Genomic DNA, 25419 nt, shown 5'->3' on the forward strand with positions numbered 1-25419 from the left:
TTGGAGGAGCGCAGAGATCTCATCCCAGCAGCAAACTCTCAGACCCAATTTTACCTGTGTCTACACAGCCACTTATTCCTAGCAGACCCTGTAGAATAGCAGTGGAAGAGCTGGCCATCTGCACCCAGCAGTAACCCTGTAACATAAATGTGGATTGATTAAACAGCCTCCACAAAAACTGCTTATATTTCCAGCTGTAACATTTCTAGTTCCTGTACCTCTAGGTGGCCAAGTATAAATAACACAGAGTTAATTAACCCAATTATAGAGTTAATTTTTGCCTGAATCAGGCAGCAATAAACATATGATGGTAAGCATCTTACTGTTCTCTGCAATAAAGTTGGTTCCAATCTCATTGTTCCCATTATATGATCAGACTTAAGTAGGGTTTCCAACTCTGGTTGGACATATTCCTGGAGGTTTTATCACATGACCTCACACCTCCAACCACATTCCCGCCATTGGTCTGCCATCCAGGTCCCAGCGCCTTCCCGTGGCCAATCGGAAAGGGAGCAGACTCTTAAGGGAGCGATTTTAACCCAACTCGCTCAGCAGAAACCTGGCAGGTGGGCAGTTAAAATTGTCCCCTGGCTCTTACCAATCAGAAAGCCGCTGAGATCGCAACATCTGCAATTTTAACCTGCTCTCCTGAGCAGACAGCAAGGACACACGCCCGGAGCCAACAGGATCCTTCTTTACATAATCATGTTGCGGCCCGATGACATCTTTGAGACCCAACCCTGATTTTAACTCGGGCCTGAGCGAGGAATCTACTTGGAGTTAAAATCGCGGCCAAATTGTTACCCAACTGTTTGAAACTGCATTTTCCCAATCTCTAATATTTTTATAACTAATAAATGGAAGTGTTAAAAAAAGAAAAAACAAAGTTTTGTTTAATACCCCCTATGATTTTTCTTCTGGGTTTTTGCTTGCAGCTGTGGCTCAGTGGGCAGCACCCCTGCCTCTGAGTCAGAAGGTTGTGGGTTCAAGTCCCACTCCAGAGACTTGAGCACAAATATCTAGGCTGACATTCCCAGTGCAGTGCTGAGGGAGTGCTGCACTGTCAGAAGTGCAGTCTTTCGAATGCGATGTTAAGCCAAGGCCCCGTCTGCTCTCTCAGATGGACGTAAAGGATCCCACGGCACTATTTCAAAGAAGTGCTGTGGAGTTATCCCCGGTGATCTGGCCAATATTTATCCCTCAATCAACATCACTAAAACAGATTATCCAGGCATTGCTATTTGTGGGAGCTTGCTGTGTGCAAATTGACTGCCGCGTTTCCTACATTACAACAGTGACTGCACGCCAAAAAGTACTTCATTGGCTGTAAAGCACTTTGAGACATCCGGTGGTCGTGAAAGGCCGCTATATAAATGCAAGTCTGTATTTTCTTCCAGTAGTGTACTGGAGATTAATCTTCCAACTCCTTGAGACTCCAGAACAAGCCTGGAGTCTTGCACATGAAATCAGTTTAGTTTAAATGACTGACTCAAACTGAATGTGACCCTCTGACGGTGATATGTAATTTTTTACCCTCAGCACCAATCACCTCTTGTGTTTAAACACAAGCCAACTTTTCATCTGCAGCAAGTATTTTATAATCTCTTCAAGCAAGAAACACAACCAGTGATCAATAGCCTGATTAATGCTGGTAACAGGAAGTGCTGTTGTTAGATTTGGTCCTGTACACGTGGCTTCTGCTAAAAGTACATCAGCATAAAAGTTAAAGTCGCGGTTATGTGGGCGGACAAGCTGACGACCCGTGTCTAATTGCAGTAAATATGCATGCACACTCTTCCACACTGCCCACATCACCTGACAGCCCTGCCTTAAGTTGCTCACAGGCAGGGTATTAAGTCAGGGTAAAGACTCTGATGTTGTCCAGCACCAGCTGACGCAGAAACTATACAGAGGCAGAGTAGGGGAAAGAACACAGACTAGTCAGAGGGAATGAAGCCGCTGCGGAATTGACTGTTTTATCTCCAGTCTGAGGTGGTGTTGGCTGTACATCTGTACATCTATTATTTCAACAGGGACTAACCTGCAACCGAAGATCAGTACACTTGTAGTTGCTGATAACGGCAAGGTTAGTGTTGATTTAAATTTCCTTCTCGGCCTCTCTATCGGCAGCTCTTGGGAATATGCGAAGGGCTGTTGTTCACTGTCTCTGTTCTCTCTTTAGTGCCTCTGCCTCTCGCCTTGCAGGCTGGTTCTCCGGCGCTGTACCGAAGGAGTGGTGCACCTTTTGGATAAGAGGAGCAGCGGTGTTTTAATGGTGCTCTGGCCAATATTAGTTACTGAACTAACACGGTCTACAACAAAAAAAATACTGTTTGTGGTATCCTGCTGTGAACAGAATGACTGCTGTGTTTCCCTGCAGAGCAAACTAATTTGTCGATTGTGAACTGCTTTCGCATTTTGTCAAATTTTGATAGCACTCCTGTGAAGCGCTTTGGGATGTTACAGGCACTATATAAATACAAGTTGTTGTTGTTACATAGAAACACAGAAAATAGGTGCATGAGTAGGCCATTCGGCCCTTCGAACCTGCATCACCATTCAATAAGATCATAGCTGATCATGCAACCTCAGTACCCCTTGATCCCTTTAGCCGTCAGGGCCCTATTTAAATCCCTCTTGAATATATCTAACGAACTGGCATCAACAACTCTCTGTGGTAGGGAATTCCAGAGGTTAACAACTCTCTGAGTGAAGAAATTTCTCATCTCGGTCCTAAATGGCTTACTCCTTATCCTTAGACTGTGACCCCTGGTTCTGGACTTCCCTGGGAACATTTTTCCTGCATCTAACCTGTCCAGTCCCGGCAGAATTTTATGTTTCTATGAGATCCCCTCTCATTCTTCTAAACTCTAGTGAATACAGGCCCAGTCGATCCAGTCTCTCCTCATGTCAGTCCCGCCATCCTGGGAATCAGTCTGGTGAACCTTCGCTGCACTCCCTCAATAGCAAGAACCTCCTTCCTCAGATTAGACCAAAACTGAACACAATATACCAGGTGAGGCCTCACCAAGGCCCTGTACAACTGCATTAAGACCTTCCTGCTCCTATACTCAAATCCCCTCACTATGAATGCCAACATGCCATTTGCCTTCTTCACCGCCTGCTGTTCCTGCATGCCAACTTTCAATGACTGATGTACCATGACACCCAGGTCTCGTTGCACCTCCCCTTTTTCTAATCTGTCTCCATTCAGATAATATTCTGCCGCCTTGTTTTTGCCACCAAAGTGGATAACCTCACATTTATCTACATTATACTGCATCTGCTATGCATTTGCCCACTCACCTAACCTGTCCAAGTCACCCTGCAGCCTCTTAGCATCCTCCTCACAGCTCACACTGCCACCCAGCTTAGTGTCATCTGCAAACTTGGAGATATTACACTCAATTCCTTTATCACTGTTTTTATTTTTTGGTTTTTAATTCATTGTGCGTCAGTTTTAAGTTTCTTGTTTCACAGCTGCGGCTGTGACTTAATTTAAAAATAAAATATCACCCCATAGAAAGTCCCACGAATTTATGTCCCAGTAATTCCTCCTATCAAACCTTTCATTCGGGAATATAATCTCAGCCACTTTTCTGCCTTTGCTTGATAAATGTATTAGATAGCTATCTGGTGCAAGCAGTTGATTTTATCACAGCACACTCTTGCTTCCTCTCCGAATGATGGGCTGATAATGGTAAAAATAGTTTTCAGACAGTTCTTGCATGTGACTTTGTCAGACTCCTGTTACATGCCTGCAAACCAGCAAATCACCAGCCTTGCCTCCTAACAGTGATGCAGCCAGATCCCAATGATTTAATGGTGTGTAGTTTGGAAGTTCATTTTGCATTTTCTAAATAAACCGATAAAGACACCTTCAGTTGCCCCAGTGTCATTCCAATACAAAAACAAACAAAAGTTTCACCATGCCTTTGTAAACTCTAGGCTTGACTATTCCAACACACTCCTGTCTGGCCTCCCACGTTCTACCTTATGTAAACTAGATGTGATGCAAAACTCGGCTGTCCGTGTCCTAACTCACACCAAGTCCCGCTCACCCATCACCCCTGCGCTTGTTGACCTACAATAATTGCTCCCCGTTAAGCAGTGCCTCAATTTCAAATTTCTCATCCTTATTTTCAAATCTCTCCATGGCCTCGCCCCTCCCTATCTTTGTAATCTCCTCCAGCCCCACAACTCCACCCCCCCCCTCCCTCCCCCAACCTCCGAGATGTCTGCGCTCCTCTAATTCTGCCCTCCTAAGCATCCCTGATAATAATCGCTCAACCATTGGTGGCCATGTCTTGTTGCCTAGGCCCCAAGCTCTGGAACTCCCTGCCTAAACTTCTCCGCCTCTTTCCTCCTTCAAGACGCTCCTTAAAACCTACCTCTTTGACCAAGCTGCGCGAATTTCTACTTTTGCGGCTCGGTGTCAAATTTTTATCTCATAATATTCCTGTGAAGCGCCTTTGGGACGTTTCACTATGTTAAAGGTGCTATATAAATACAAGTTGTTGTTTTAAGAGGAACCCAACTAATAAGGAACTAAACCACAAAACAACATAAAATGAAATATTATTAGAATCATAGAATGATACAGCACAGGAGGCTACCATTCAGGCCATCGTATCTGTGCCAGCACTTTGGTAGAGCAAGCGCTCTACTCTGAACTCCTACACAGCAAGCGAGCCCCATGTGGGCAGAGGAAACGTTTCAGGGACACCCTCAAAGCCTCCTTGATAAAGTGCAACATCCCCACCGACACCTGGGAATCCCTGGCCCAAGATCGCCCAAAGTGGAGGAAAAACATCCGGGAAGGCACTGAACACCTCGCGTCTCTTCGCCGAGAGCAAGCTGAAGCCAAGCGTCGACAGCGAAAGGAGCAGCAACCGAGGCACTCCACCTACCCGTTCCTTCAACCACCGTCTGCCCCACCTGTGGCAGACTGTAGGTCCCGCATCGGACTCTTCAGTCATCTGAGAACTAATTTTTAGTGTGGAAGCAAGTCATCCTCGACCCCAAGCGACTGCCTATGATGATGATGAAATGTGTTCTGGCAGCCAAGATAGCAGACACAGAACTGATGCTGTCTTAGAAGACCCATGTTGTTCCAGTAACAGAGCCTGATTAAGAGCTCTAGGGGGTAAAATTGGACTTGGCTCTACAGCACAAAATGGGCAATAGCAAATCAGCCACCCATATAAACTCCGCCCAATTATCAGACTGCTAATTTGCTATCGACTATTGTGCACTATACCAATTTAATTGCCAATGTGACACTGCCCCTTTAAAAGAAACTATGCAACACCTCCAAGACAAATCCATATCTATTGCTTTTCCCAATTCTACTCGGGCCCTTTCCTTAACATCTCCCCCCATTATTGATGATTGTGTTGATGTTACTTCCTGCTCTTGCTCTGATCTGCAGACATTTATTGATTACATTTCCCATTGCCCTTTCCACTTTATGCTCCACCCATAACTCTTCCCTTCCCTTCTTTGGCTTTTCTCTCCATCTCTAGCCACTATTCCAACAGCTGCTGGAATTAAATTTCTTCCCATTCCTCTTCCTTAAAAGACTTCACCCCTTTCTCTACTTCCCAATTAAGTTAATACAAGGGTTAAGTCATGGTAGGAGGGCTCGGACATGTGTTATGCTCCTCCTGTACTATGTGGGAACTCGGGGACGCTTCCGGTGTCCCTGATGACTATGTGTGCGTGAAGTGCATCCGCTTGCAGATCCTGACGGACCGCATTGCGGCAATGGAGCTGCGGGTGATTCACTCTGGAGCATGCATGATGCTGAGAATGACGTGAATAGCACATTTATCGAGTTGGTCTCATTGCAGGTAAACGGTACACAGCCAGATAGTAAACGGGTGACCAACAGGAAGAGCAGTGCAAGGAAGGTAGTGCAGGAGTCCCCTGTGGTCATCCCCCTGCAAAACAGATACACCGCTTTGGGTACTGTTGGGGGGGATGACTCTTCAGGGGAAGACAGCAGCAGCCAAGTTCATGGCACGATGGGTGGCTCTGCTGCACAGGAGGGCAGGAAAAAGAATGGGAGAGTGTTAGTGATAGGGGATTCAATTGTAAGGGGAATAGATAGGCGTTTCTGCGGCCGCAACTGAGACTCCAGGATGGTATGTTGCCTCCCTGGTGCAAGGGTCAAGGATGTCTCGGAGCGGGTGCAGGACATTCTGAAAAGGGAGGGTGAACAGCCAGTTGTCGTGGTGCATATAGGTAAAAAACGGGATGAGGTCCTACGAGAAGAATTTAGGGAGCTTGGAGCCAAATTAAAAAGTAGGACCTAAAAAGTAGTAATCTCAGGATTGCTACCAGTGCCACATGCTAGTCAGAGTAGGAATCACAGGATAGCTCAGATGAATGCGTGGCTTGAAGAGTGGTGCAGAAGGGAGGGATTCAAATTCCTGGGGTAGGTGGGACCAGTACAAATCGGACAGTCTGCACCTGGGCAGGACCGGAACCAATGTCCTAGGGGGAGTGTTTGCTAGTGCTGTTGAGGATGGGATGGGAACCTATGCAGGGAGGCAGAGGGAAATAAAAGGGAGACAGAGGCAAAAGATAGAAAGGAGAATAGTAAAAGTGGAGGGCAGAGAAACCCAAGGCAAAAAATAAAAAGGATCACATTACAGTAAAATTCTAAAGGGGCAAAGTGTGTTTAAAAAGACAAGCCTGAAGGCTCTGTGCCTCAAAGCGAGGAGTATTCGGAATAAGCTGGATGAATTAACTGCACAGATAGCAGTTAATGGATATGATTAATTGGCATCACAGAGACATGGCTTCAGGATGACCAAGGCTGGGAACTCAACATCCAGGGGTATTCAACATTTAGGAAGGATAGACAGAAAGGAAAAGGAGGCGGGGTGGCATTACTGGTTAAAGAGGAAATTAATGTAATAGTAAGGAAGAACATTGGCTTGGATGATGTGGAATCGATATGGGTGGAGCTACGGAATACCAAGGGGCAGAAAACGCTGGTGGGAATTGTGTACAGACCACCAAACAGTAGTAGTGAGGTTGGGGACAGCATCAAACAAGAAATGAGGGATGTGTGCAATAAAGGTACAGCAGTTATCATGGCGACTTTAATTTACATAAACATTGGGCTAACCAAACTGGTAGCAATGCGGTGGAGGAGGATTTCCTGGAATGTATTAGGGATGGTTTTCTTGACCAATATGTCGAGGAACCAACTAGAGAGCTGGCCATCCTAGACTGAGTGATGTGTAATGAGAAGGGACTAATTAGCAATCTTGTTGAGCGAGGCCCCTTGGGGAAGAGTGACCATAATATGGTAGAATTCTTTATTAAGATGGAGAGTGACATAGTTAATTCAGAAACTAGAGTCCTGAACTTAAGGAAAGCTAACTTCGATGGCATGAGGCATGAATTGGCTAGAATAGACTGGCAAATGATACTTAAAGGGTTGACGGTGGATAGGCAATGGCAAACATTTATAGATCACATGGATGAACTTCAACAATTGTACATTCCTGTCTGGAGTAAAAATAAAACAAGGAAGGTGGCTCAACCGTGGCTAACAAGGGAAATTAAGGATAGTGTTAGATCCAAGGAAGAGGCATATAAATTGGCCAAAAAAAGCAGCAAACCTGAGGACTGGGAGAAATTTAGAATTCAGCGGGAAGGACAAAGGGTTTGATTAGGAGGGGGAAAATAGGAGTACGTGAGGAAGCTTGCCGGGAACATAAAAACTGACTGCAAAAGCTTCTATAGATATGTGAAGAGAAAAAATTAGTGAAGACAAATGTAGGTCCCTTGCAGTCAGATTCAGGTGAATTTATAATGGGGAACAAAGAAATGGCAGACCAACTGAACGAATACTTTGGTTCTGTCTTCACTAAGGGAGACATAACTAACCTTCTGGAAATACTTGGGGACCGAGGCTCTAGCGAGAAAGAGGAACTGAGGAAATACTTATTAGTCAGGATTGTGTTAGGGAAATTGATGGGATTGAAGGCCGATAAATCCCCAGGGCCTGATTGTCTGCATCCCAGAGTATTAAGGAAGTGGCCCTAGAAATATTGGATGCATTGGTGATCATTTTCCAACAGTCTTATCGACTCTGGATCAGTTCCTATGGACTGGAGGGCAGCTAATATAACACCACGTTTTAAAAAAGGAGGGAGAAAATGGGTAATTATAGACCGGTTAGCCTGACATCAGTAATGGGGAAAATGTTGGAATCAATTATTAAGGATGAAATAGCAGTGCATTTGGAAAGCAGTGACAGGATCGGTCCAAGTCAGCATGGATTTATGAAGGGGAAATCCTGCTTGACATATCTTCTGGAATTTTTTGAGGATGTAACTAGTAGAGTGGACAAGGAAGAACCAGTGGATGTGGTGTATTTGGACTTTCAAAAGGCGTTTGACAAGGTCCCACATAAGAGATGGGTGTGCAAAATCAAAGCACATTGTATTGGGGGTAATGTACTGGCGTGGATAGAGAATGGTTGGCAGACAGGAAGCAGAGATGAAGGGGTCCTTTTCAAAATGTAAGGCAGTGACTAGTGAAGTGCCGCAGGGCTCAGTGCTGGGACCCCAGCTCTTTACAATATACATTAATGATTTGGATGAAGGAATTGAATGGAGTATCTCCACGTTTGCAGATGACACTAAACTGGGTGGCGGTGTGAGCTGTGAGGAGGATGCTAAGAGGCTGCAGAGTGATTTGGACAGACTAGGTGAGTGGGCAAATACATGGCAGATGCAGTATAATGTGGATAAATGTGAGGTTATCCACTTTGGAGGCAATAACACGAAGGCAGAATATTATCTGAATGGCGGCAGATTAGGAAAAGGGGAGGTGCAATGAGACCTGGGTGTCATGGTTCATCAGTCATTGAAAGTTGACATGCAGTTACAGCAGGCGGTGAAGAAGGCAAATGGCATGTTGGCCTTTATAGCTAGGGGATTTGAGTATAGGAGCAGGGAGGTCTTACTGAAATTGTACAGGGCCTTAGTGAGGCCTCACCTGGAATATTGTGTTCAGTTTTGGTCTCCTAATCTAAGGCCGTTCTTGCTATTGAGGGAGTGCAGCGAAGGTTCACCAGACTGATTCCAGGGATGGCTGGACTGACGTATGAGGAGAGACTGGATCAACTGGGCCTTTATACACTGGAGTTTAAAAGGATGAGAGGGGATCTCGTAGAAACGTATAAGATTCTGACGGGACGGGACAGGTTAGATGCGGGAATAATGTTCCCGATGTTGGGGAAGTCCAGAACCAGGGGACACAATCTTAGGATAAGGGGTAGGCCATTTAGGATTGAGATAAGGAGAAACTTCTTCACTTAGAGAGTTGTTAACCTGTGGAATTCCCTGCCGCAGAGAATTGTTGATGCCAGTTCATTGGATATATTCAAGAGGGAGTTAGATATGGCCCCTACGGCTAAAGGGATGAAGGGGTATGGAGAGAAAGCAGGAAAGGGGTACTGAGGTGAATGATCAGCCATGATCTTATTGAATGATGGTGCAGGCTCGAAGGGCCGAATGGCCTACTCCTGCACCTATTTTCTATGTTTCCAATGTATCTGCTCCAATGATTTCACTTTCTGCATCTGAGCTTCAAAAATGCTTCCTTTCCTCAGCTGAGATGATCCATTATCCAGTCATTCACTATGTTCATCCCATCTTCCTTGTTGCTTTGCTCAGCCTCTCTCCCTCCTCTCACAGGAATGACAACGTCCCTTTTGCCTCATGCTCCTCTCCATTGCTCTTCACATGTGCATAAAGCAGATCTCCTGGCCAGAAATCTTCCAATGTGATGTTAGCGGGCCAGAATCTGGCAGGATGCAACCCTATGGTGAGGATCACGTGTGCATTGAGCTTCCCATTGTTCGTAACCCATCGCATTGCACAGGCTGTTGAAAGTTCACAAGAAGTTGAAATGGAAAATAATGTGTTCGTACTAAGTGTTAAAAAAAATCAGTTACTTTATGAGTGGGTTTATTGAGGTAGAGATACATTTGCCGACTAAACATTTGACTTCAGTTAAGGTGAACTCATGGTATTTGCTCAGTAATCATTTGCTCAGTTATTGAAATGGTCTGAAAACCAGTCGTGGTATCAGCCAGCGCATTGCCATCAGTAATTTCTAAGTTCCGGTCACCTACCAAATGCAACACATACAATGCATTGGAAACACACCTAACCTCTGGTCACACTCGGTAATGACTCAGAAGTTCATGTCATCATTGCTCTGTTTAAATCTAACAATCTCACTTCAGTGTACCTTCATGATGGCATTGTGGCACAACAATTTGCATTTATATAGAGCCTTTAATGTAATAAAATGCCCCCAGGCACTTGACAGAAGCGTAATCAAAGATTTGACACTGAACTACATATGGTGGTATTGGGACAGGTGACCAAAAACTTAGTCAAAGAGGTAGGATTTAAGGAGCATCTTAAAGGAGGAAAGAAAGGTAGAGAGGTTTAGGGAGGGAATTCCAGAGGACTGAGGCAGCCGAAGGCACGCCCACCAATGGTGGGAGTGATGAAAATGGGGGATACGTAAAAGGTCAAAATTGGAGGAGCGCAGTGGGTTGTAAGCAATGGTCCCTCTAAATAATCTTTGCTGTGCACGGCCCGTTTATTTCAATGCATGGTCCCTTTAAATTTCTGCGCATGTGCGGTGTTTCGAATAGAAAAGCTTGTGAGAAGCCTGCGTGATACCTTGTAGATTGCTGCGCGGCTGCGCACGTGTACAGCTTAGGGGAACACTGGTTGTACTGCTGGAGAATACAGAGATAGGGAGGTGTGAAGCCATGGAGGGATTTAAAAACAAGGATGAGAATTTTGAAATCGAGGGGACTAACCCAAGCAGACCCTGATACAAGTATTTCCATTGTTTAAAAAGAATTTCCTGTCAATGTTATTTATTGCATATTAATCCAAGAGGAGCGCGAGTCCGAGCACTCAAGGGTATACATCCAATACATTTAAGAACAAAATCCAAGGCAGTTAAATATGTGAATACCTGTATATCTGTGTTTGGGAGAGACAGAGTCTACTGCATTCCTTTAATGTCTTGTGTACAACCAAATCTGTATTGGCTGCTGACTTAGTGACACTTAATTTATTTGAATATACTTTCTCTCGCAGGCAGGAATTCAATCCTTTCCTCTATTGCTGTAGAATTGGAGTCATCAATCTGCAATGCAGTGATACTGTCTGTAGTGTGCTTACTCAGAGGCACAAACATGCAATAGCATCTAGCAGGCAGAAGAAATTCCAGGATTGGGAAAAAGGGGATAAATTCATGCTGAATAATTTGGAGTAGGGAAACATGGTTAGTTTATCTTCCTCTCCCCACCCCTGGCACTATACGTTAGCAATAGTATTTCCAAAAATTAACACTATGCAGCCCGTGTCTCGACAACACAAGACCATCACTCACCAGTGACAATGTTACAGGGCGACACCTTACCATAATATTAAACATTTTTGACAAAGCATCATTTATAGTAATAGATGATTCCTGGGGTTTGAGGGGGAGGAGTTGGTAAGTACCAACACGGACACGATCGGCCAAATGGCCTTCTTCTGTGTCGTAATTTTCTATGATTCTGTACTCTATGTAGGGGATATAACAGTATGTGTGTGAGGATCAATGTTCCCTTTAAGCTGGGTTTTTACAACATGGTCACCATACTAGTTTTTTTTAAATTCCAGATTTATTTAATGAACTGAATTTAAATACCCCAGCTGCCGTGGTGGGATTTGAACTCACATCCCCAGATCATTAGTCCAGTAACATAACCAATACACTACCGTACCTCTAAGCCAATAGGCTTAATCCAAAATGAAGCTTAGATTCACTGACCGATGTGAGCCCAACTGAAAGTAAGGTGGTGCGTGATTCAAATAAGAACAGAGAGTTCTCTCAGGGTCATGGCCAACGTTCCTCCTCAACTGGAAAAAGAGATTAATTGTTCAGTCATCCAATTGCTGTTTGTGGGATCTTGATATACGTCAATTGGCTACTGCTTTCTACACAAAAATAGTGACTATCCTTCTAAGTAACTGGGTGTGAAGCACGTTGAGATGCTTCCGAGATGTGATAAGGAACGCTATAAATGCAATACCTTTCTTTCCCAAATGTTACCATGGTTTTAGTTTATTTTTGATCATTTTTGTTTAAACAGTGAGTGCTTGTTACATCACTGGAAGAATTGGTTTAGAAGATGGCAGTTTAACAGAACAGAATTATCATCAGTGAATATACAACTCATTGAGCGAGGACACATCATCAAGATTGCCTTAATTCAGCTCCATCACACTGTTGGGCCAATAACTAACACCGTCCGCATCTCAATAGTGCCATTGGAACTCGCCAATGAAACAGAAATATATTGAAACCAACAATAACTTGTATTTATATAGTGCTTTTAATGTAGTGAAATGTCCCAAGGCGCTTCACAGGAGTATTATGAAATAAAAATTTGACATTGAGCCACCAAAGTAGAGATTAGGACAGGTGACCCTTGGTCAAAGAGGTCAGTTTTAAGGAGTGTCTTGAAGGAGGAAAGAGAGGTAGAGATGGAGAGGTTTAGGCAGGGAGTTCCAGAGCTTGGGGCCCAGGCATCAGAAGGCACATCCAGCAATGGTTGAGTGATTATAATCAGGGATGCTCAAGAGGGCAGAATTAGAGGAGCGCAGACATCTCGGGGGGGGGGGGGGGGGGGGGTTATGGAGATGGAGGGATTTGAAAATAAAGATGAGAATTTTGAAACCGAGGCATTGATTAACCAGAAGCCAATGTAGGTCAGCGAGCACAGGGGTGATTGGTGAGCGGGACTTGGTGCGAGTTAGGACACGGGCAGCCGAGTTTTGGATTACCTCTAGTTTACGTAGGGTAAAATGTGGGAGGCCAGCCAGGAGTGCATTGAATTAGTCACGTTTAGAGGTAACAGGCATGGATGAGGGCTTCAGCATCAGAGGTCTTAGCTGCGCTGCGCATTTGTGGTCGAAAGCAATATCGGGCTCAAATAGGACACCAAGGTTGTGAACATTTCAACAGAAATGGGCAAATATATACAAAACATGACTTTTGCAAAAAATATTTCAATTTAATGAACCAGAGGACACAGATTTAAGGTGACTGGCAAAGAAACCAAAGGCGACATGAGGAGAAACTTTTTTACGCAGCGAGTGGTTAGGATCTGGAATGCGGGTGGTGGAGGCAGATTCAATCACGGCTTTCAAAAGGGAGTTACCTGAAGGGAAAAAAATTGCAGGGCTACGGGGAAAAGGTAGAGCGTGGGACTAGCTGAAGTGGTCTTGCAGAGAACCGGCACAGGCCGAATGGCCTCTTTGTGCTGTAACCATTCTATGATTAATAAGAAATATGATAGCAAGATACCATGTTTCAAATAGTTAAAAAATAATCATATAATTTGATAATCAATCTAGAAACAGCAAGCTGGAAGTGGGGTGTAATCAGGTTGCAATCAAATGCCTTTCTTAATCCAAATACATCTTATGCTTTGCAGGTGCTGCTGGCTTGACATTGTCCCCATACTGTGAAAGACAAAGGTCGATGATGTCGCCCTATGTGCTGGAAGTCTGGGTTATCATCCTGGTGATCCTGGCCACCATCGTTATCATGAGCTCCCTGATCATGCTACCTTCTACTGTTGTGGTGATCTGGAGGATGACGCGCCTCACTGACATCTCGCTGGAGGGAACAACGTGAAGTGGGATCCACACGGGATCTCTGCCCCATGACCTTTGGACTAATGGCTAACCTCTAATCTATGACTTGTGTCTAGATGCAGTGACCCAGTGTTCTGTACTGTAAGGTGCTAAGCTCATGAATCTGAAGGGGTCAAGTCCTGGCAACAGCTCCCCTATTGCAAACCTCATGAAGACGTCTGCTGCTGGGTCAATCTCTTAATCTTCTTGGAAGAATCAAGAGACTTAAGATAAACCCAGTCTCGCCACCATCTATGGAATGGACTACTAGGTGGAATTGGGTAGTGGAATCTAAGTTTAAAAACCCTGAAATTATTTAAGAAGCAGTTGGATGTTGTGATGTAGGTTGTTGCTAGATGGATGAGCTTGAATGGATTGAATCATCTTCCTTGTCTTGTGATCTTTGATCAGGCAATAGCTTATCTACCCCCAAACCCTCAGCAATTCTCCCCGTGTCGAACGAGTAGAGGAGCTTCCTGTTTCATTAATTTGCTCTTCTGGCGGGATATCAAGGAGAAGAGAAAATTCTAAATGTAAGAGAGGGAATGGATCTCAAAGGAATGCAATAATAAAATACAGGTATAGGTCGCTAACCACTTTTAAGTAACAAAATAACTATGATGAAACCTGTATAAATGGACACTCCCAAAAAATAGACACTTGTGAAAAACATTTATTGAGAGACCCAAATAACTTAATAGTAAAGTATACAAGTGGCACTATGAAACCACGGATACTCGCAAATTATGAAGTAGGGACAGCCTTCAACGCACCAAAACCGTTTACAACTTAAAACACAGGACACGGCCTATTGCAAAGCTGCTGTATCTGGAACTTTCATAGACACTAGCATGTCCTTTGCAGCTTGCTTCCTTTCTGCCCTCAAACCCTCATGAGGTCAGTGTATGTCGGTCAGCGTGTTTTGGCAAAGAAATGGCCTTTGTGGAATGGAGCGCTCTTTACCAGCATCCATAGCGGCAGAGAAAACGCTCCATCTCTGGGATTGAATGCTTCCACGATTCCATCCCAGAGAGAGCACTGGTTTTCTGACCCTATGGAAATCCCCATTCTACTGACATTTCCTTTCTACAGTACATGTAGTGACCATTTTGAAAATGAGGACACCTGCAAAATAAGGCAGCTGATGCCAAGTCCCTGAAGTGTCCATAATTTACAGGTTTCACTGCATATCTCTTTAATTAAACCCGAGCACGTAGGGAGATATAGTTATAAAAACAGAAAATGCTGGAAATCTCAGCAGGTCAGGCAGCATCTGTGGAGAGAAACAGAGTTATCGTTTCAGGTCTGTGACTCTTCGTCAGAACTGGAGATATAGGTGTTATCTTGTGCACAATTATGGACAACTCCTTTAATGCCAAATCTGATTCCACAAAGCATATAGCTGTGTTCCTATAATGTAAAATATTCTAATTTTGCATGAATCCCTTCCTTTGACCTTATTGTTTTCTACAGAATGTATCAGGGTGATCGATAAATATGCTCCCATGTGGCAAGACTAACGTGGACATGAAAACAAATACCTTGCAGTAGATTTTAATAATGGGAAGTAGGTCTGTGGCACCACCTAGTGTCAAACTAAGCCACTCAAAACAAAGTCTTGGGTCTGCTCTGGTACCCGTCATCCGATCACCGCTCCGGCAACAGTTGGGGTTTTCCATCTTCCTGTGTTCCATGTCAGTGCAGCTGCTCTGCAGTCAGGAAGTGAGGGTGGGAGAGGGGAGAAGACATGTGGGAAGAAATCCACTCGAATGTCAAGGGCCGGGTCAAGCTCCAGGCCGTTCAATACATTAGTCACTAGCCACATGTGGCTAATTGGGAACTCTGATGCGTAAATAAAAAATGATTAAGACACCAACCTTGGGCACTGTGACCCCAATCCTCATTTCCACACAGCACGTCCACGTGTACTTTAACCTTTTTGTGCATTTACTGGTAAAATTACAAGACAAAAAGCAGAGCAGAGTGATTTATTGATCATTGTGAGTGCTTCCCTTCCTTGGTTACTGAATGGTGATAGAAGTTTATTAAGTCTTTCGGATGAGACGCTAAACCGAGGCCCCGTCAGCTCGCTCAGGTGGACATAAAATATCCCATGGCACTATTTCGAAGAAGAACAGAGGAGTTATCCCCGGCGCCTTTCCCAATATTTATCCCTCAATCAACATCACAAAACAGATTATCTGGTCACCATCACATTGCCGTTTGTGGGAGCTTGTTGCATGCAGATTGGCTGCTGCATTTCCCACATTACAACAGTAACTACACTGCAAAAGTACTTCACTGGCTGTAAAGTGCTTTGGCGAAGTCCAGTGGTTGTGAAAGGCGCTATAGAAATACAAGTCTTTCTTTCTCTCTCTCTAAATATACACGTGAACTACATTTACCTGCATTGAGTGCCTGTAAGGCGTTTTCTACAAAGCTGAGTATATGTGGCTGAAACGGTGTCACGGTAGCCATACCTGTGGCTAGACAGCGATATCTATGGGACAACACCGATCTGGCCAATAATTGCTGCTCAAGCTCACGGGAGGCACTTAAGTGCAACAACAGAAACTGTCAGTACATTCAGAGGGTGGAAGTAACCAAGGTTATTTGCTCTGAACAATGTATCCTTGTTCCCCCTGACTCCACGAGCGTTTTTAAGCCACTGCTTTCACTCCAGATAAATCAAGCGGAGCAGGTTCGGAGACAAGCAATTTAGTACAGGGGTCCTTTTGTTGTCTTGTATGGCGGGAAAAGCTTATAATGGGATGTTTCATTTGGCTCTCCATTCGACGGCCACCTGAGATGCGAGTGGAGAACTGAGGGCAGGTTGATGCGATGTGCTGCGTGGTCTGGGACTCGTGAGTCTCATTTCGGGTTGTCCCTCACCTTGCACTTGTGGAGCAGGTGGCTGCACCGTCTGTGACCCGAGCGCTGCCCAGGGCCCTCGAGGGAGGGCGAAGCCAGCGACCTCTGCTGTTGGGTCAGTGATGAGGTGCTGGTTATTTATGTTGCACATGTCCCACGATTCCCTCAATCTGCTGTTTGGAGCCTCGTACGGTGGCTGCCCAATGCCTGTTACAGGTGCCCACCATGCTCCCCAAAATTGGCCCTTGTTATGCCCGTTTTAAGGGCATAAAGCAGACACAAGGAGGTCCAATTTCCATCTCCAATATGGGCTTGAGCCAAATGTCAGGAGGGGTGAGTGTAACCCCCATTTGACATTATGGCAGCATTCAATCAAGGAACCCTAGCTAAACTGGTCATTAGGCATCAAAGGAGGGAGTGATGGAGATTGATAATTGACCAAGATTGATTGCTATGAACCCTTCGTATCGTTGTATCATGTGACTACCAGGGTTCGAGAAGGCGAGCTAAATGCATCTTGGTCCTCTTTCATCTGGCAGTTCCTCTGTTCCTGCAGTGGCAGGAATCATGCCTGAAGCAAAATTTTCTCAACGTTAAAACAAGTCTTGTTTTCTGACAGCAATAATTTGCTATTTCTGTGATGCAAAGCAGGAATTTATGTAAGTTACTGATTGGCAAGTCAGTAAATGTGTTTTACTATCTGCTCCATACTCCATTGATTTTAATTTTACGGCTGTGTAGGATGATCGCTGTGACTCATTTCAACTGCGGGGTAGATTCGAACCCAATAGTTAATCACAGTAAAATGCTGTGCTCGGTTGGCGAGTTATCAGTCATATTATACAGAGAATTATAAAGCAAAAGAGAATTGTTTCTTCCCGCGTGAACTCCTCGGTAATGTGCCGCCGTCATTTCGGCTGTGATTGAGGTGCTTCCAACATAACAGTTAACCAGGACTTCACTACATTAGTGGTGTCATGGGTCTACAATTGCAGCTTTCTTTTAAAGTAGCAACCTCTGCATGTCCTACTGAACCAGTGTGGCTTTTCCTTTCCAGTTCCCACACCACCCATTCTGTGGTCTGTATGAGTAGGATTAGTGATTAGTACCACATCAGGGACAGTTTTGCGCTGTAGCCCCGTTTAGGGACTGGATTTTACTTGCTCAAGCTCATTCACGCAGGGCCCGGCCCTTACAGCCCATCAAATCTAGGCTGACTCTTTCATTACTTAAAATGTCAACCATGCACCCCCCACCTTGTCAAAGCCTGTAAATTAACCAAACTAAAGGAACCTCAAATTAAATAATGCACTCCAGTCCCTCCGGTGCCCACTTGTTACGGAAGGCCTCGAGCATACCGCTGGACACTGCGAGCTCCATGTGCAGGGACACCCGGACGTGAAAGTAACTGTGGAAGAGAGGCAGGCAGTGGGGCCGAACGACGCTCGACCACCTGAACCTGTTGATGGCCAAATCTAGGCTGAACTCAGATCTCTCTCGTACCAAACAGCCAGAGATCTTTAATTAACAATCATGCCTACAGCAGCTTGATACTGGAGCCGCCCAAAGCCAGGGGACAGAGCATGGAGCGTCCCAAGGCTAGAGAACAGATCCAAGAACAACAGCTGAACAGTCTAGCTAGAGGTCAGAGAGCAGTGTGAATCAGAAGCATCGCAACACGAGAAAGCAGTGCCTGAGGTGACCAGAGAGCGTCGCCTAGTGCAACCCAATGGCAGGAAGCAAGGCCGGCAGTCAGCCGTCATTGCCGAGCAAATCTAATGCAGACCAGCAAAGAGCACAGCCTGGTGCAGCCCAAGGCTTGCCGTGTGACCAGGAAAGTCCCGAGGCCTGGGAGCAGGGCTTGGAGAATCCTGACAGCGAGTCTCAGTTTAGGAAGGAAAGCAGAGAGGAATACAAAAAGGCCTGGCCTAAATCATGCATGTGCAAAGTGGCACTGATAAGCTGTATGTGCAAAGGCCCAATAGAAGCCTGGAGAAGAACCTGTACACACGCAGAGATCTGACCAAAATTAAACTATCGAGGTGGGCAAACCAAATTTCAGGAAAGGAACCAACTCAAACTCAAGGCTTGGGAAAGAGAGAAAGCCTGTGAGGAGAAATCTGCAACAGTCCACAGGTGAGTTTATGGATAATTTTAGCTAGTTTTGCAATTGGTTAGATCAAATTAAAGACCAATGCGTATAAGGTGGCCAAGGTTAGCGGGAAACTAGAAGATTGGGAAAATTTTAAATGACAGCAAAGAATGACTAAGAAAGCAATAAAGAAAGGAAAGATAGATTACGAAAGTAAACTTGCGCAAAAAATAAAAACAGATAGTAAAAGCTTTTACCAATATATAAAACAGAAAAGAGTGACTAAAGTAAATGTTGGTCCCTTAGAAGATGAGAGGGGGGATTTAATAATGGGAAATGTGGAAATGGCTGAGACCGTAAACAATTATTTTGCTTCGGTCTTCACACAAAAACCATGCCAAAAATTGCTGGTCACGGGAATGTGGGAAGGGAAGACCTTGAGACAATCACTATCACTAGGGGGGTAGTGCTGGACAGGCTAATGGGACTCAAGGTAGACAAGTCCCCTGGTCCTGATGAAATGCATCCCAGGGTATTAAAAGAGATGGCGGAAGTTATAGCAGATGCATTCGGTATAATCTACCAAAATTTTCTGGACTCTGGGGAGGTACCAGCGGATTGGAAAGCAGCTAATGTAACGCCTCTGTTTAAAAAAGGGGGCAGACAAAAGGCAGGTAACTATAGGCCGGTTAGTTTAACATCTGTAGTGGGGAAAATGCTTGAAGCGATCATTAAGGAAGAAATAGCGGGACATCTAGATAGGAATAGTGCAATCAAGCAGACGCAACATGGATTCATGAAGGGGAAATCATATTTAACTAATTTACTGGAATTCTTTGAGGATATAACGAGCATAGTGGATAGAGGTGTACCGAGGGATGTGGTGTAAAGGTTACTGCAGAAGATAATGGTAAGGAGAGTCAGAGGAAATGTATTAGCATGGATCGAGAATTGGCTGGCTAACAGAAAGCAGAGAGTTGGGATAAATGGGTCCTTTTCGGGTTGGAAATCGGTGGTTAGTGGTGTGCCACAGAGATCGGTGCTGGGACCACAACAGTTTACAATATACATAGATGACCTGGAAGAGGGGACAGAGTGTAGTGTAACCAAATTTGCAGATGGCACAAAGATTAGTGGGAAAGCGGGCTGTGTCGAGGACATAGAGAGGCTGCAAAGAGATTTAGATAGGTTAAGCGAATGGGCTAAGGTTTGGCAGATTGGAATACAATGTCGGAAAATGTGAGGTCATCCACCTTGGAAAAAAAAAACAGCAAAAGGGAATATTATTTGAATGGGGAGAAATTACAACATGCTGAGGTGCAGAGGGACCTGGGGGTCCTTGTGCATGAAACACTTTTTGGGAGTAAACAAAAAACATTAAACCGTGCCCCCCCGATCTGGGGGAAACACCAAACATTTACAGGCCCTTTTATTTTTTTTTTTTTTTGGGCACAAAAACATTTTTTTTTTCTCCAAGTGCCCCCTATAGAGGGGAGGGGAACACTAAAAGCACCGGCAATTAAAACAAATTAACTTAAAAAACATAAAATCAAATTAAAATTTGGTTGCCGGGCGTGATGATGCACTCCAGTCCCTCCGGTGCCCACCTCTCGCGGAAGGCCGCGAGCGTACCGCCGCGAGCGTACCGGTGGACACCGCGTGCTCCATCTCCAGGGACACCCTGGACCGGATGTATGCGCGGAAGAGAGGCAGGCAGTCTGGCTGAACGACCCCCTCGACCGCCCGCTGCCTGGACCGGCTGATGGCACCCTTGGCCTTGCCCAGGAGAAGTCCTACGAGGAGGCCCTCGGACCTACCCGCTCCCCTCCGCACAGGGTGCCCGAAGATCAGGAGTGTGGGACTGAAGTGCAGCCAGAATTTCAGGAGCAGCCCCTTTAGATAACAAAACAGGGGCTGCAACCTCGTGCACTCAATAAAAACATGGAACACGGACTCTTCCAGACCGCAGAAATTGCAGGCGGCCTGGGAGCCCGTGAACCGGCTTAAAAATTTATTGCACGGCACTGCTCCGTGCACCACCCTCCAGGCCAAGTCCCCGACAAATAGTGGGAGGACCCCTGCGTAGAGTGCCCTCCATCGGGGACCCCCGCCTCCTCCGGACGGCAAGATGGTACGCCATGGCGTGTCCGGACGGCCGGCGAGGATGGCAAAGTTGAGAGTGTGCAGGAGCAGCCCGTAAAGGAAACCCCTCCGCGCAGAACTGAAAGGCACGGAGGGGATTTCCTCGAGGCGGCTCAAGTTGTGAGGCGCCGGCCCCCGAGGGAGGTTCCGGGGTTTGGCGCCGATGAGGAATTCCGTCCGGACGGTGGTCAGTTCGGACGGGATCTCCCCACGCGCTTGAGCCTCCTCGATGCACCTAACAGAGTCGGGGCCCAGAGCTCTTTTTAGCGACTCGATGGCATTGGCCGCGTGGCGGACATTGGCAGAATTTAGGCGCCGCGCCAGCGTGTCTGGCGCCATCCAGCCCACTCCTCCGCCATCGGGCAGGTCCCTGACCCTGGTCACCTCACCAGCCACAGCCCTCTCTTCCGACCGCCACATAAAACCTCGGTCGTGGAGGTACGGATTCCCGAGCAGCGGCTCCTGCAGGACGGCCGCCACTCCAGCCGGTGGAGAGCTGCGCTTGGTGGAGACTTTGTTCCAGACCCTGATGAGTTCCTTGTAAAAGACAGGCAGCTCCCGGAGGGCGGTCCTGACGCCCCCCACACTCACAAACAGGAGCTGCGTGTCGTAATTGAGGCCGTGCTGCTGGCGGAAGAAATACGTCGCCAGAGCACGCCACCTAGGAGGGGGCTCGACGTAAAGGTATCTCTGCAGGGTCTGAAGACGGAAAGTCGCGAGCTGGGTGCTGACGCACACCAACGACTGACTGCCCTCCCCAAGCGGGAGTCTCAAGACCGCCGCAGAGACCCAGTGCTTCCTGTTGTTCCAGAAGAAGTCCACCAGCTTCTTCTGTATCTTGGCAACAAACGCAGGGGGAGGGGTCAAAGTGACCAGCCGGTACCACAACATTGCGGCCACCAGCTGGTTTATGACTAGCGCTCGACCCCTGTAGGACAGCACTCGGAGCAGTCCTGTCCAGCGCCCTAGGCGAGCGGCGACCTTGGCCTCCAGCTCCTGCCAGTTCGCCGGCCAGGCTTCCTCGTCGGGGCTAAGGTAGACTCCCAGATAGAGGAGATGGGTCGTGCTCCAGGCAAAAGGCCTGAGCTCCTCCGGCAGGGAGTCCACCCGCCACTGACCCACCAGGAGTCCGGAAATTTTTCCCAGTTGATTCTGGCGGAGGACGCGGCCGAGTAAATCTCCTGGCACTCACGCATCCTCCGCAGGTCAGCGGGATCCTCTACCGCGAGGAGCACGTCATCGGCGTAAGCCGAGAGGACGACCTCCACGCCCGGCCCTTGCAGAGCCAGTCCCGTCAACCTCGTCCGCAGGAAGCACAGGAAAGGCTCCACGCAGACGGCGTATAACTGGCCGGACATGGGGCATCCCTGGCGCACCCCTCTCCTAAAGCGAAGGGGCGCCGTCAAGGACCCGTTAACCTTAATCAGACACTCCGCGGCGGCGTACAAAAGTCGGATCCGGGCGACGAAATGCGTCCCGAACCCGAAAGCGCGCAGAGTTCCGATCAGATAGTCGTGATCCACTCCTTGTGCATGAATCCCAAAAAAAAGTTAGTTTGCAGGTGCAGCAGGTAATCAGGAAGGCGAATAGAATGTTGGCCTTCATTGTGAGAGGGATGGAGTACAAAAGCAGGGAGGTCCTGCTGCAACTGTACAGGCTATTGGTGAGGCCGCACCTGGAGTACTGCGTGCAGTTTTGATCACCTTACTTAAGGAAGGATATACTTGCTTTGGAGGGGGTACAGAGACGATTCACTAGGCTGATTCCGGAGATGAGGGGGTTACCTTATGATGATAGATTGAGTAGACTGGGAATTTACTCGTTGGAGCTCAGAAGGATGAGGGGTGATCTTATAGAAACATTTAAAATAATGAAAGGGATAGACAAGATAGAGGCGGAGAGGTTGTTTCCACTGGTCGGGGAGACTAGAACTAGGGGGCAGAGCCTCAAAATACAGGGGAGCCAATTTAAAACCGAGTGGAGAAGGAATTTCTTCTCCCAGAGGGTTGTGAATCTGTGGAATTCTCTGCCCAAGGAAGCAGTTAAGGCTAGCTCATTGAATGTATTCAAATCACAGATAGATTTTTAACCAATAAGGGAATTAAGGGTTATGGGGAGCGGGCAGGTAAGTGGAGCTGAGTCCACGGCCAGATCAGCCATGATCTTGTTGAATGGCGGAGCAGGCTCGAGGGGCTAGATGGCCTACTCCTGTTCCTAATTCTTATGTTATTATGTTCCCAACTTTGTGTTAAAACAAGTATTTTTAGCTCTGTACAGAGAGAGCTTGTATAACCAACATTGGAAAGGTTCAACAATTTAATTGGTTGTTTAAGAGTCTAATGATAGGTAGGATTCAATTGGATGATTTTATATTGTCTAATGATCGGTAGAATTCTATTGGTTGATTTTATATTGTCTAGTGATTGGTAGGATTCAATTGGTTGATTTTAGAAAGAATTGAATTGGTTGATTTTACACTGGTAGGATTTGATTGGTTGATTTTTAATGATTGTAGCACTTGATTGGTAGAATTAGTAAACCAATATTTGGACAATATAAAATCAACCAATCAGTACTCTGTATTCAACACTGTGCTTCCTGATTGGTGCAAATATCACAGCTAAAGAACCAATTGGAACTTTTTCCAGATGCCTTGACCTCCTGCCGTAAAACAGATTGACGTCGGGACGCCGCCTGACCTACTGCCGTAGAGCGGCGCGGTGGCGCCCCCCACCGGGGAGAGGAGGGGGAAATGTAAAACTGTCGCGAAGCTGACATGGCGGGCTCGCTGCTCGGGCTGTGGCCGCTCGCCGCGCTGGTGGCGTCGGCGTCGGCGCGGGGCGGGCGGGAGGCCGGGGCGTTCGAGGCGGCGTCGGCGCCGTCGTTTGAGTGGCGGGCGGCGAACGCGACGCGGCGGGCGGCGGACGGCGAGCTGCCGGTGTTGCTGTGGTGGAGCGAGCGGCTGTTCCCTCACGGGCCGGGCGGCGGGAAGGCGGAGCGCATCGAGTGCGGCCTGGGCAGCAGCTGCCTGGTGACCCGCGACAAGCGGGCCCGCGGCCGGCGCCGCACCCGCGCCCTGCTCTTTTACGGCACCGATTTCCGCGCCGACCGGGCGCCGCTGCCGCGGCCGCCGCACCAGACCTGGGCCCTGTTCCACGAGGAGTCGCCCATGAACAACTACCTCCTGTCGCACGCCGCCGGCGTCCGCCTCTTCAACCTCACCGCCACTTTCCGCCGCCACTCGCACTACCCGCTGGCGCTGCAGTGGCTGCCCGGCGCCGCCTACCTGCGCCGCGCCGCCCCGCCGCTGCCGCGCGCCAACCGCCTGCGCCGCCGCGGCCGCGCCGCCGTCCTCTACCTGCAGTCCCACTGCCCCGTGGCCGCCGACCGCGACAGATACGTCCGCCGCCTCATGGAGTACATCCAGGTACCGGTGGGGGGGGGGAGGGGCCTGTGGTGGGAGGGGCATGTGTGATTGGAAGGGGGAGGGGCCTGTCAGGGGGAGGGGTCGGGGGTGATTGGCAGGGGAATGAGAAACATAGAAAATAGGTGCAGGAGCAGGCCATTCGGCCCTTCTAGCCTGCACCGCCATTCAATGAGTTCATGGCTGAACATGAAACTTCAGTACCCCATTCCTGCTTTCTCGCCATACCCCTTGATCCCCCTAGTAGTAAGGGGCCGGGGTGATTGGCAGGGGAATGAGAAGTGGGGCCGGGGTGATTGGCAGTGAGAGGGGTCGGAGGGATTGGCAGCGGGAGGGGCATGTGTGATTGGAAGGGGGAGGGGCCTGTGATGGGTGGCGAATAAGGGCAGGGGTCAGGGTGATGGGCATGTGATGGACAGGAGAGGGGCCTCTGTGATGGGCAGGGGGTGGGGCCAGGGTGATTGGCAGGAGAGGGGCCAGTGTGATTGGCAGGGAATAAGGGGTGGGGCCTGTGTGATTGGCAGGGGAATGAGAAGTGGGGCCGGGGTGATTGGCACGGGGAGTGGTCGGAGGGATGGGCAGGGGGAGGGGTCGGAGCGATGGGCAGGGGGAGGGGCAGTGGGTAATTGGGAGAGTGGAGCCTATGTGCTTGGGAGGGGCAGGGCCTGCGAGAGATTGGCATGTGTAGGGTCAGTGGTTGATTGGCAGGGGAGGGTGGGCTGTGATGGGCGAGCTCGGTGTGATTGGCAAGAGTGGGGTGGGGCCAGTGGGTGATTGGCAGGGGAGGGCAGGCCCTGTGTGGTGGGTGGGACCATGGTGTAATTGGGTGGGCGGGGTCTGGACAGGTAAAGAGGTGGAGTCAGTGTCATTGGGAGGGATGGGGTCAGTGACTGGCAGGTGATGGGCAGGGCCAATATGTGGTTGATAGCAATTGGGTGGGGCCAGTGTGATTGGCAGGTAAAGGGGAGGGACGAGTGATTGGTAGGTGTAGGCGGGGCCCCAGTGTTATTGACAGGTGATGGGGCAGGGCCTGGTGTAATGCATGAAAATGGGGCGTGAACATGTGTTAATGACGGATAATGAGGAGGTAGTAACAGGTAAAGGGGCAGCGGGTTAATGACCGGTATAGTGCCGTGGCCTGGGGT

At 47.6% G+C, this 25419-nt stretch overlaps 1 protein-coding gene and 1 long non-coding RNA gene across 2 annotated transcripts in view; one reads left to right on the top strand and one right to left on the bottom strand.

Moving 5' to 3' along the window:
- Positions 1-24289, bottom strand: LOC139234851 (uncharacterized). Its single transcript, XR_011588352.1, has 3 exons — positions 24209-24289; positions 2042-2242; positions 1-136 (listed from the first exon to the last, which is right to left on the bottom strand). It is a non-coding gene; the product is annotated as an uncharacterized lncRNA (long non-coding RNA).
- fut11 (fucosyltransferase 11 (alpha (1,3) fucosyltransferase)) overlaps positions 23627-25419 on the top strand; it is a 34149-nt gene continuing 32356 nt past the window's right edge. The window contains exon 1 of the mRNA XM_070865603.1: positions 23627-24277. Within this exon, the coding sequence (XP_070721704.1) occupies positions 23627-24277 (651 nt within the window). The remainder of the gene's footprint in view (positions 24278-25419) is intronic.

This window comes from Pristiophorus japonicus, chromosome 22, assembly GCF_044704955.1.
Source record: "Pristiophorus japonicus isolate sPriJap1 chromosome 22, sPriJap1.hap1, whole genome shotgun sequence".
Lineage (NCBI taxonomy): Eukaryota > Metazoa > Chordata > Chondrichthyes > Pristiophoridae > Pristiophorus > Pristiophorus japonicus.